The sequence below is a fragment of the Poecilia mexicana genome, unplaced genomic scaffold (assembly GCF_051168715.1).
Source record: "Poecilia mexicana isolate PSO_F unplaced genomic scaffold, ASM5116871v1 scaffold_15, whole genome shotgun sequence".
NCBI lineage: Eukaryota > Metazoa > Chordata > Actinopteri > Cyprinodontiformes > Poeciliidae > Poecilia > Poecilia mexicana.
The window spans coordinates 27,300,917-27,314,136 of NW_028263384.1; the positions used below are offsets into that span (position 1 = coordinate 27,300,917).

The window sequence follows — 13,220 nt, forward strand, 5'->3', positions numbered from 1 at the left end:
TTAAAACAGGGATTTTAATGGTTAAATATTAAGTTTAGATTGATAATGGTATATTAAAACCATTAATTTAAGTAGGGTTTTTCATCACTCTATCAGGTTTAAAAGTTTTAATCATACTTGACTTAAAAATATCTTAAAAGTAAAATTAAATGTAGCTTACAAACATTTGCTGCTGCTGCTGCTGCTGCTGCTGCTGTTGTAAATCGTGACAAGAAATTTTGCCTTATTGAAGAGCTACAAAGAAAGAATTTTGGTTTAATAATTTTACACTTTAGCATAAAAATAGAATAAAGAATGATCCCAAAGAAATGGTGCTGCCGCTCCATATTTGATGGGTTGTAAACGACCCACTCGAACACATTTGTTCTGTACGGTGCGGAAATGTAAACAACAGACCGAGCGCAATGTCTTCCAGCTTTTTCTGTGTAACTGAGAGCTTGACACCAACAGCAGCACAGCGTCAGCAGCCCACATTGCTGATAGCCGGGAAGGAGATACATGAGTCCATTTCTATGCTTTCCTGTAAACTGGTTACGAGTCTGTTGGTTTTTCACTTTTCTTGTATTTGAACTATTAGACCTACTGGTAACCAAATGCTTATATCTGTTTTTAAAAGAATATTAGCTTCTCTCTTATGTCTCCATCAGATGAGCAGCATTAGCAGCTTTTGGTGACATTATTGTTAATAATAATTAGATTGTTTTTGAATACGATGCAGGATTTAAAATGAACTGATGAAGATGGTCTATGTGTCTAGTCTGACCTGGGAGAGATGTCTGGGGTTCCCTTCTGGACCTGTTACCCCATCCACCCGATGTGGAAGACAATGTTCAGAATATAGATCTCACGGCATCTCGTGGTTGCAGCCAGTGAGCTGAGGGAAATACAGCTCCATTTTGTAGCAACTCAAGAGCACAGAAACTCCAAAGCACACACAAAGAAGAAATTATATATATATGTTACAGGTCCCGGGTGTCAGAACTGCTGTAACAGAGTTGACACAATCTGAAGAGAAAATAAACCAGGAGTCAGCAATGACGACCAGCGCTGTTGTTAACTTCCAGATTGCGTTTTTTTTATTTGCTGACTTGTATTAGTAAACAAGCTGAGTTTAAATACAAGGAAAGGACTAAACTTCTGACTGTAACTATGGTAACTTGACAATCAAACAATTAATATTATTCTTTGCACTTTTACAAAGTAAACTTGACAATCCCTTTGAAACCACTTTGAATCTCTTAATGTATCAACTGAAATTGAGACAGTTATCGGCGATAACCGATATGTACTGACATTGTATGCGATCTGTTACAATACCCGGGTGTCAGAACTGTTGCAACAGAGTTGACACACAATTTTAGCACTTGAAGCTTCGGAGCTCACTCCAAAGGTTCAACCTCAACATGCATGTAAAAGAGAACAATGTCTGTCCATAGACATGGACCGTAAAGTGTTGGAGTTCATCCGACTAACAATTCAACCCCTATTTTAGGAAAAGGACACTCAACTTGTTTTAACTGTCAACACTAAAAAAAACAAAACAAAATAAAACTTGTCCAACATGGGGATGTTGGGACATAACGGCCCAGGGAGACGTTGGGACCTAACGGCCCTCCATAGAGACGCTAAGATCCAACGGCTCAGAGCGAGCAAAAGCCAACCTCGCCCGAGAAAACCAGCCAAACGGTGCACAAAACCTAACTACACGACATATTCTGGTTAATCGAGATGTTAAATATCCCACACGGTAGCCTTGGTGCTTTTCCCCAACCGCATACTGACCTGAAGAGAAAATAAACCACCAGTTAACAACCAGCGCTGTTGTTAACTTCCAGATTGCCTTTGAGACAAAACCCGCCGTGAGTTTTAATTACTTACGGCGGGAACAAGCTTATTTACGTGTGATTTTGATTTCATTTGTTACTTACAGGAAACGCCGCAATGGCGAAATGGTGCTTTTTCAACATTAGCAGAATATCGACCATGACTAGCGCATATTTGTAACGCAGTTTATGACTGCGAGTTACCGAAGTCAAAGAAGTGAAGGAAACTGCTGTTGGATTTTAGTCCAACTAAAATCAGGAGACGAGATGCAGCATTTATGTTAAACAAATGAAATAAATAAGGACTAGTGAATAAAAGTGAGGAAAATACATTTAAAAAGTTGATGTTACTTGACACATGGTTATAAAATCAGTCATGGGATGTACTTAGTTTTTCAAAAACAAAAATGTCCTTTTTCACTTTCACAACAGTGACTAATCTCAAAGCAGAATCTGTGTTCTTGATCATAGATAAAAATCATTTTGACACCTGGTGAAGTACCTAAAAATACAAATTAATTTCCTTATTTCCGTATAAATCCTGAAATGTCAGTGCGCCATAAGTAATTCTCGAGTTAAAATGTAAGTTTGTGGCCAAACGTTTTCTCTGGAAACATCTTTGCCAACGTCGTGTTATGACAAGCCCTCACAATCAGCATTTTTTTGGAAGGAGATCTCACACTTTTCACAGTAGAGCACTTTCACTCTCGCCACACGCTTCAGCAACTGAACCCATTACTGCTGGTGAGTACGAAAAACTTTAGCTTTTACCCAGGTTTTATAGATGCATGTGGTTTTTTCTGTAGTTTGAACTAGATGTGTTGCATTCATTTCATTTAAAAAAAACAATAAAAGAAGAAAAGCTGAATTAAAGCGAGCTCTTAAATATTCGTCAGAAAAATAGATGAAGATGTTGATACACTGCAAAATCTTACCAAGTATTTTTTGATCTACTATCTCCTTAAACTTGAATTAAGATTAAACTCAGTTACAAACAACTTTTAAGCTAGAAATATGAGGCTGTTTTTAAGTCAATACGTCCTTAATTTAAATAAAAAGATTCTAGTGTAAGTGAAATAATGATTAAAGACATTTGAACTTATAATATGGGAAAATGTTGTGTTCCACGGGCAAATTATTTTGCTTATAACTAATCATTTTCATCAATATAAGCAATTATTGACTTAAAATAAGCTACTGTTTATTGATGAAAGGTTACTTGTAAGTCATTTTTGTCTTCTCTCAAAAGTACTAAGATATTTGCACTAGAAACTAAAGCAGAAATACTTGGTAAGATTTTGTGGTTTTGCAGTGAACATACAGGAAATTACAGTTTTACCCCCATGATACTTGTTTTGTATTCTGTTGTGCAACTTTTAAAAGCAGCCAAAAAAAAAACCCCTCCACATTTCTCATAAAACATGAATTATAATTAGCAATATTCAAATTAATAAAGCTGAGTTTGGGTTTAACTTGCACTGGTATGCATTGAAATAGTTTTAATTTAATGTTACGGTGCAGTTAAATCCTTTCTGCAGGATCTTACAGGAATTCCTCTTGCAAACATAATAATCTTCTAACTTCACCCAAGTAACGACTCAATTTTAAATGTGCTTAATTGTATTTAAAGTTAGTGAACCACAAATGTTATTTATAAAGGAGTTGTTAATAAAATCTGACACAATAGAGTTTTATATAAATAAAGAGTGCAGCTCTGGGCATGCCCTCTCATTCGGGTTTTCCCTTTTCAATTGGTGCAAATATTTCCTCATAGTTTTCTGTTTTTTTTAGCCCACTTCCTAAAGCACAAATTCACACAAATACCTGCAGTTTACATGCATACCTTACTTTACTTGCATAACATATTTCTGAAACGATAAATGTTCTCTTCTCTGTAGTGCCCATAAATACACAAAATCTTGAATTTTGTGAATTTGCCACCATCTTGGCTCTGGTTTTGTTTTTTTCTCAGTCATTTTTGTGGTTGTCTGACTCCTGCCTCCCCTTGAGTCATTGTCTTCCTCAGTATTGGTGCTAACAGCTCACTCCGTCTTCCTCCTTTTCTGTGTACGTGTTTATGGGCATGTCTGGTTTCTGGAAACATTTTTGTGTTTTGTTTAGCCTTTTGCCATCTGCAGCCATTTGTTTTATAATAATAAGCATTAATCTTCTTTATTACATTTGTCTCCTTCGAGGAGAAACAATAAATGTAGAAACAACCTTAACACCTCCAGGCTGTTACTGTTTGTACTGTTATGAAAATAATTACACTCTAGACTCTGGCTTAAGCTGCTGTTCTAACTAATATCTTACATTTGACTCTAGACCTCATTGGCTCTAAAACAAGGCCAAGTCATTACCCGTCCACCACCGTGCTTTGAGAATTTGAGGTTTTTGAGCTGATATGTTGTTTCAGTGTTCACTTTTTTTCTAATGAAGACCCTTAAACAAGCCAGACTTGTTCTTTTTTTCTAATTTTCATGTCATAAACTTTAAATTTTAACTGAATCTTGTATAATCGGAGAAGAAGCTGTTTGGTTTTTATCCAATGCCTTTCAGCGTCGGTCAATCTGAGCACTTTTAGTGAAATTGGCAACTGCCTAAAATGTTTTCTACTTATAATCTTTTCAACTTTCTAAGTTTAGTGCTGACGTCTTTGCTTTTTGTCATTGTGTCAACATGCGCATTTGTGCTTGCTTTTAGAGTTGGTCGAACTTAAGCAGAGGGTGACGGAGTCGCCAAAAATTAAAAAAGGAGCCGTCCAAGAAATTACTCAAGTAAGAGTAAAATAAAATCTGGTAAAAAGTCTACCCAAGAACTGAATCACCGATTAAAATGTTAGTCATTTAATATTTAAAAATTACATCATCAGATGATATAAAATTTTGTGGACATTTAGGTATTTTTAATGACCAAAATGAAAATGATTCATACAAGTAACATAATTAGAATTTAAACAAAATATTTTTTCCAAATCTGTTTCTTTCAATAAAAAAGTATGAAAATTTAACTGAACCGTCTTGTTCAGCATTTAGTGAAGTTACTCACAGTTGGCAGAAATTTTACTCAAGAAAGAGTAGCAATACTTCAAGTAAAATTAAAGTAAATCATTAGTAATCCTTAAATGACATTAAATATTGTCGAGACTCATTAGGTTTCTTGGATGGCTGTGGGCAGGAAGGATCTCCTGTAGCAGTCAGTATTACAGCAGTTCTGAAGAAGCCTCTGACTAGAGACACTCTGTTGTAATTTTTTTATTTTATGAAGAATTCTTATTTGCACCATCATCTCCAAAATATTCCCCAGAACAGAACGAGCTTTCTTTATCAGGTTGTTGAGAAAAAAACTCATTTTCCTAAACAATCTGTTGCACTAAAATTTCCCCACAATAAAGGACAATAAAATATGTTTCTGTTTTAGTCTCATACCTTGGCAGTAATAAGAGGCTCATAATAAGAGCTGTTGCCTTTCTATCATCTTAAACTATTTTCTAACATGGTTGAATGTTAAGATTAGATCCAAAGAAGGTTGTTTCACTCTTCTTAAAATTAAAACCAGGTGGAGAAAATAAAAATGCCAACCATTGTAAATAAAAATGCTTCATTTTGTTTTTGTTGACTCAATGAATCAGGAAAAAAAAAACTGAGAAAAAACAGGTAGAAAACACTTTAAAAGGGAACTGAATATTAGTTGACATTTATGAAAAAGGTACCAGGTCTCACGTGGTAGAAGCAAACAATGGAACCGGTTCTGGTTCTGTAAACAAAGCATGAACTAAAGAATCTTCATAAAAGTATGGGTGAGAAATCCTGATCTGAACCAAACCGTGTTGGGTCATCTCACCTAGCTTTCTGCTGTTTAACTGAACCAGGTCTAAAAGGAGCAGCTAAGTGAAGCCAGGTTAAAGTAATCCTGTCACAGAGAGCGTTCATCCTCTGCCCACTTCGACAGACCATGAGGCCGATCACAGATTAACTGATTCAGGCCATAAATTGTTAGTGTCTTTCACAGAGCAACAGATAATATTAGGATTTATGCAAATAAATTCATACAGTTTGTAGCATGTGATGTGCGTTCATTCACATCAGCTATGTTTGGTGCGATTTAATCAAACTTCACTTCATTTGCCTAGAAAGTCCGGTTCGTTTGGGGAGGTGTGAATGTGCAATCAAACTCTACTGCAGACCAAAAATCTGAACTCTGGTTCGTCTAAAAACCTCGGTCTCAGTTCAGTTCAAGTGAACTCTGGTGCGGTTTGAATGCATATGTGAACACCAAATGGACCAGAAACCGCTCCAAAAGCAGGAAGTGGACTACAGGGCAGGGCATTCTGGGTAAACACAAGCAAACGCGCTATTGCTAGAGAATTAGCTTTTTTTTTTTTTCTTTTTTTTTGCAAAAGACAAACAAAAAAATCCTTCAATCGCTAAATCCTGACGCCACTTCATTTTTGTTTACATATTGTAAGGAAGGAAGTTGCGCTCAGTGTCTTCTTCAGAGGTCTTCATTCCTTTCTATGTCTTTGTGTCAAGTTGTTTCTTTGCCACATTGTTCACCCATTTACATGTTTGTATATCAGTTCATTCTTTAGTCTTTTGTCATTCCTAAAATAATCTGAACCCTAACATCAGTTCTAAAAATCATTTGCTTTCAGATTGTTTCTAACATAACAATAGTCTAATCAGTTTTTATTCTTTTCCTTGGCAGTGTCAACCCACGTGTTGACATACTTGTTCAGCGTGTGGAAAGATCCAATGATACTCTGCCAGAATGAGTCCAGGGGGAAATGTGACCTGCCATCCTGAGATCAGTGAAGTTGCAAACGCATTTGTGATAATTTTCCTGACTATCGAGACTCTGGTGGGGCTGCCAGGCAGCATCCTCGCGCTGTGGATCTTCTGCCGCCGTATGAAGTTATGGAAATCCCACGTCACTTTCCTCTTTAACATCTGTCTGGCCGACTTCCTGCTCTTCCTCAGCGTGCCCTTCCGCATCGACACCCACTTACGAAACGACGACTGGCAGTTCGGGTCGATCTGGTGCCGCTTGAACCTGTACATGCTGTCCATTAATCGATCTGCCAGCATTTCGTTCATGACGGCCGTGGCAATCGACCGCTACCTGAAGGTGGTCCATCCGCATCACCCCATCAGTCGAATGACCTCGACTCAGGCGCACAAGCTGTCAGCGCTGATATGGCTCATCGTGATTTTATATCGGATTCCGTTGTTGACGATCGATCTCCTCCATCCGGTGGGAGATAAGAAAATATGTCGCAGCTTCCACTCCTACAAAGTCGTCCCTAAGGCAATAAAAATCCACTATGTAGCCTACGTCCTAGAGTTTGTCCTGCCTTTGTTTTTGCTCATTTTCTGCTCCGTCAAGATCGCCTGCCAAATACGAAGGGTTCAAATGGAGAAAAAGAAAGTGGAGCGTGCCATCAGAGCTGTAATGACCATCAGTTTGGTGTTCATCCTCTGCTTCATGCCAGGAGTCTTCACAGGCCTGGTAGGGCACTACATAAAGACATTCCACCCAGAAGCGTGTGAATCCTACACGTTATGGATCAATCTCTTTGTGGTGAGCCTTGGCTTCACCTACCTCAACAGTGCCTTGGACCCCGTCATCTATTTCTTCTCCAGCTCCGTGTTTCATGACACTCTGACGAACTCCTTCAGATGCAAGAGAAGCATCAGCGAAGACAGCACCCTATAACCGCTGACAGGTAAAGACGATAACAATCGAGGTTTTGTGTGATTGAAGAGAGCGGAAACAGATTTTTACATGCAATAAATCAGACTAAACGTCTTCTGTTTTTCAGTCAGGTTTATAAAAATTATTGTATTTGTGTTTGAGATGGAGCTTCAGTGTTTCCATATAATACTGATTACTACTGTCACAAGCTTCATTTATATTACTGAAGATATATTCAAAAAGAAGATATATTTTTCTTTTAGTGCTAAATGTAAAGTTGGTCATTATGGACAAAAAAATAATCTATTTCAGAGTCACCAGACAACAAAGAGTCTGAACGTGTTTCCGATCTGACTTTTATTTCCTTTTGGACTCATTTTTTGTGCCGTTTCATTGTCATTTAGGACACTCTGACTAGCTTTAGCCAGAACCTTCAAAGGGCCTTTTCCTTTTTTGTTCTGTGATTTATCCACACATCTTTCACCAAAGCATATCCATCTCAAAGACAGAACAATTTCATTCCTGAATGGTGAGAAGAGAAACTTGGCACCTTCATGCATCTGATGAACCCGTCGTCCACTGTTCTCTTCCTGATACCTTGACCAGTTTTACCCATGATGTCACACAAAGAAACAAACTGTTGTTGTCTTAAAATATGCCCACAATTATACCTCCAGTTTACTCAGATGTTGTTTCTTAACGAACATCTGGAGCCTTACAAAACAATTACATCATCAGACTTGTTAAGAGTTAGTGTTGCCCAATGTCTGACCTTAAAAAACGTTTCTCTGTCATTATTTTCACAAGCCCAAACTGGCCTAAACCAGGAAATGTGTTGCTTTATTTGATGTCAAAGAGGGAAAAGTATTTTTCTTTGTGCAGACAAAAGGTTTTAACGTTAAGTGTTTCTAAAGAGAAAATACTCATTTACTGATTTCCTCATTTCTTTCCACAGCCTTATTCCATGGAAACAACAGACTTCTTCTTCTTCGTGGGATTACAGATCTGCAGCCCGGATACCTAAGAGCCACTTTTACACACAACTTACCCATAAAAAAACACTTAATCTAACATGACGGAACAGAACAAATCCAACAGATTTCTACCAGGCCAGACCAGAACCTTTTCTTTAGTGCTGATGTTTTACAGTGTGCGATTGATTGGTGGAAAATGAAGCATTTTCCAAGCGTCTCAATGCAGTCTAAAACATATCAGTTGTTGTAATTCGTGGGAAGGATGTCAGACAGTTTTTCAACTGATGATCTTGTAAGAGTACAATGCATAAAATCTGCATTTACTCTTGTAATTGCAGATTACAAGAGTAATCTAACAGAGTTTATATATTTATGTATTTCCCACCTTTTTGCTGGACAATTTCCTGGACAATTTCCTCAAAAAAACTATTAACGCTGAGAATCTCTGTTGGTAATTCTAAGGAAAAATACTCAGAAAACCATTCAATATTGTTTTATTTTTACTCTGTATTTCAAACTTTAGTCTGATGCTTGATTTTCCTCAATAGCCAAATTTGAAGCCAGTGACTTACTGCCAATCACTAACATATTTTAATAAGAAATTAACCAATGAATATGGTGGCAGATCCACAAAAGTACATTTGCTGAAGTTTAAAAAAAACTGCAGAACTAAGACAGTTTGTGTCACAGCTTGTCACACTGTGTTAAAAGATGTTGATCTCAATTGCTGCAAAATGCTGCAATTTTTTTTACATGATTTGCTTTTCCCTTGAAACTTTTCCACAGCAACTTGATGAGACATGCAACTCAAGAAAGTGTTGCTAACTGCTAGCCAAAGCCAACTCTGAGACACCTTTTAAAATGACACTACTTTTATCATTTTAAACTAGAATTGTATTTTTATAAACTTTTAACCCGCTGACACATTTGGATAAGAAAGTTATTTCATAAATGTCTATACTTATAAACAGGAAGGCCATAATAGTTTAATCATCTTACCTCTTTTTTCATGTGAAACACATGCTAAGCTAATAAACTTAACTTCTCAGACAACTATCTAATACAATAGTAATTACATATAACAATAGAAGTAAATTAATTTTTCAGCATTCCCTTTTTTTTTAGCGCTAGATTTATCTTATGTGTAAAGAGATAATTGTTACAGGAGTCATGCCAACACTATGTAAATAACCATAAAAATACTATTAAAATAACTGTATAAGCAAGCATGACTGTGGTTTAAATGTCTATCAGGCAGTGTTCAGATGAACCACTATGAAAACTTTTCCAAAAATGTAGTTTTTTTTTTTTAAGATCTTTAAAAACTACAGTGATGGTGCGGTGCCTCCATCCTGGTTAGCCGTTAGCTTGTCTGATCTTATTTCTCTGTATCCAAAGGAGTTGTTTAGCACAGGTGATATTCTGATCACTCAATAGCTACAAATCTTCTTTATATGGTTTGTCTAAAATTAAAAAATACAACAAAGATCCTACAAACATGACCAGAATAGCAAAGCTACATGATAGCTTTTCCTTGGCTAATGCTAGCTAGTCTTTTTTCCAGTTGCTTTTCTTTTCCTTCAGTTTTTCTACATCTGTCCGTTAAGTAGTTTACTGTATTGTTTTAGTTGACTGAAATTTGTGTAACAATTCTTTAAAAATGTCTTTAATCTCAAATAAAATAAATATATATTCTGAGAATATCACATTGCAGAAATATGACAGAGTATTAGGACCATACAAATAAATTATAAAAAAATAAAATTACAAGAATAAAGTCATAAAATTACTAAAATAAACTTGTGCAAGAAAAAAGTCAATAATATGGGAATAAAGTCATAATAATATGAGAATAAAGTTGTAGTATTATGAAAATAAAGTCACATTATTATGACTTACTTCCCATGCAACTTTATTCTCGTGACACTATGACTTTATTCTTGATCCACCACCGCTAACAAAACAACTCATGTTGAGTTGAAACGTTTATCTCCGTCCAGAGTACAAGTATGCAAGAACAGGGAGAGCATGCAAACTCCACAGAAACAGCCTGCACCTTTAAACAGGGGGGAGGTCAAACAAGAGGTCAAGACAGTAGAAAAAGGTAAATAAATAAAGAACCTTAATTTGCACTTACTTGGCTTGCAGCACTTAGTATTTGTTTGCAGTTGTGTTTGATTTAAATAATTCTTAAAGAATAAATGCATCAAAATGCACATGTCTATTTACTGTTTATGTGCTGTTTGTTCTAACTTTGTGAGCCATAATAAAAACAAAATACTGGAGTCGCTGAAATTATTCTTGAATGTAATGTTTTTAGGAAAAAAAAGAATATTAAGGACTAATTTTGTTTATTTTTTGGCAATAAAACTGAAAATTTATGTTTTTATTCATATACAGTCTACAAATGTTTCTTAACTGACTTGATTGTGCATCATTATGTTTATGTCTTTGGTATGCACCATTCCACTGTATGTCCACACCCATGGTTACATGTTGTAAATTAAACATGATCACTGAAATCTCATCCTGGGCTGCTTTATTTGATCAGCACACACCAAAAACTAGTTCCTAAATTTGTGTTTCTTGCATCAGGACATACACTAGATTAGGTAATTGTTGAGAAATTTGGATCTGTTTTACTGGTACATGGTAAGAAATGTCCCACCAAAACTTTGGAGAATGAGGACCTCTACTGGTTTTACACTAGAGGGTTAACATAATTACAGCCATTAATACTGCTATTCTTGCTTTGGAAATAAATAAATATATAATATGAAATATATGGCTATCCAATAATAGTACAGTTATTTACAATGAAAGTTGTTTTCCAGCTTTCCATTTGCATCTGTGAATGACAACCTGTGAGTATATCATTCCCAAAAGTCAAAATTTAATAAAATACAGAAGGCTTTCCAAATTATGTTATTGTACTATTAACAAATTGAGGTATTTTGGTTTGATCACAGCTCACAATTTGTCAAAACTGGGATCAGAACCTAAATAAATGGAAACAAATAGTCTTGTAAAGTCTTCCAAAAAATAATATACACTTAATTATTTAACTCCAGGATGAAAGCTGAATTAATATACATATATCTAAGTAGATAAAATGGATTGTAAAATAAATATTTATATACTAATATTTATTTTTTTAAGGACTTCATATAACTTTTTTGAGCTGAATTGGTGAATTAAATATACTTTTTAAGAATTTGGGGAGATTGGCCTAATTATGCAAATCTAGTAAAGATTTACGTTTGTAACTATTATTTGTAAATATTTTTGTTCCAAGACATACTGAAAATACAGTTTAATCCAACTTTCACTCACTTTAAAGACGAGTTTAGTGAGGAAATCGTACGTTTTGTTGTACCACGTTAACGTGCGCGCTCCCGCGACGAATTCTCACAGCATGGATGTCCATTTTTTGGACAACACACCACTGGTGAACACGCAGGGAACTTCCACGTCGTTAAAAAGAGACACTGGAGGTTCATCGAGGGCCACTGCTATCTTTATTTGTTTTAAATTAAGTTTAATCACGGCTCTTCTTGTATTAATACCCATTTTTGAGGGTTTTATGTCGTTCCGCGAACAGATAATGTACAGATAAAACAGAAAAATCTTCCGCTGACGCATTCCTCCGGACTCTAAACGTTTGTGTAATGTATTATCTACATGTAATTGGTAGAATAATAAGAAAATAAAACGTTATACATAAAAACGTGTCGTCACTGCTACGCGTCATCCGTTTGTAGCATGGTTATATCCCCAAATGCCCACCATTGACAGTAGGCTCCAGTGGCGCAATCGGTTAGCGCGCGGTACTTATAAGTCAGTACACTGCAGAGCAATGCCGAGGTTGTGAGTTCGAGCCTCACCTGGAGCAGTCTTTTGGTATTTCCTTCTGGAATGTTCTGCCACTAAAACTAAGTCCGGTTCGGTAATTGCTTTTGGGTCTACAGTGTGATTCTGTCTGTAGATGAACTTTTAAAAATAAAAACTGAAAGGAAGCTGAACGTGTCTCAGTGTTTTCCTGTGATGATCTGGCCATCTGTCCAATGTGTGGACAGCATTGTTGTCTTGTCTTGTCTTTCTTTAGTTATTCTAGTATTTTTTATTTTATTATTGTTATATATTTTTTAAGCATTTCTTCAATTTAGTAGCATTCAGTTTCTAATTATTGTACTTGTAGGTAGTCTTTATTTATGTTTAATTTTGAAATATTTAAATATAGATGCATTTTGACAATGCCCGCAGTTTACTGTGTGTTATTCTCAAGCACTATTTTATCTAGTTGTGTGGATTCACAAACAGCAGGGGGCAGTAGCACTCCATCTGCGCAGACCGACAACCAGGAAAAAAACAATTTTAGTTTTGAAATATGACTTCAATAAAGACATAAGAGTTATTTAAATTGGTCTCTTTTTTATATGATTTAACCTGTTAGGCCGGCATTATTTTTAAACTTACAACTAAAACTTATTGTAAAACATGTTTGGTTTTAAAATAACTGGAAGGAAAACATAACTACTTTTTTATGAAAGTGATCAAAATCGTGCAAGAAGAAAGAGTGAAAATAGTTTGATTTGTTAAATATAATTATTGACGTTGCAGTTACACGTTTCACCACCAGAGGCCACTGTTGTCCATCATTTGGACATTCCTCTTTTCGTTCTTTTTATTTTTTCCCGCTCATTCTTGAATCTAACTGGCTGGATGTCCT

At 35.9% G+C, this 13,220-nt stretch overlaps 1 protein-coding gene and 1 non-coding gene across 2 annotated transcripts; both read left to right on the forward strand.

Annotated features, from left to right (window-relative positions):
* Window positions 1-2,403: 2,403 nt before the first annotated feature.
* hcar1-3 (hydroxycarboxylic acid receptor 1-3) lies at window positions 2,404-11,018 on the forward strand. Its single transcript, XM_088013155.1, has 3 exons — window positions 2,404-2,567; window positions 6,531-7,548; window positions 8,473-11,018. The coding sequence occupies exon 2, from the start codon at window positions 6,594-6,596 to the stop codon at window positions 7,536-7,538; it is 945 nt and encodes a 314-aa protein (XP_087869281.1). The 5' UTR covers window positions 2,404-2,567; window positions 6,531-6,593; the 3' UTR covers window positions 7,539-7,548; window positions 8,473-11,018.
* A 1,271-nt stretch (window positions 11,019-12,289) lies between these two features.
* trnai-uau (transfer RNA isoleucine (anticodon UAU)) lies at window positions 12,290-12,383 on the forward strand. The gene is made up of 2 exons: window positions 12,290-12,327; window positions 12,348-12,383. It is a non-coding gene; the product is annotated as a tRNA-Ile (tRNA).
* The last annotated feature ends 837 nt before the right edge of the window (window positions 12,384-13,220 follow it).

Coding starts and splice junctions, on each gene's coding strand:
- hcar1-3 (XM_088013155.1), top strand. CDS start 6,594: ATGAGTCCAGGGGGAAATGTGACCTGCCATCCTGAGATCAGTGAAGTT.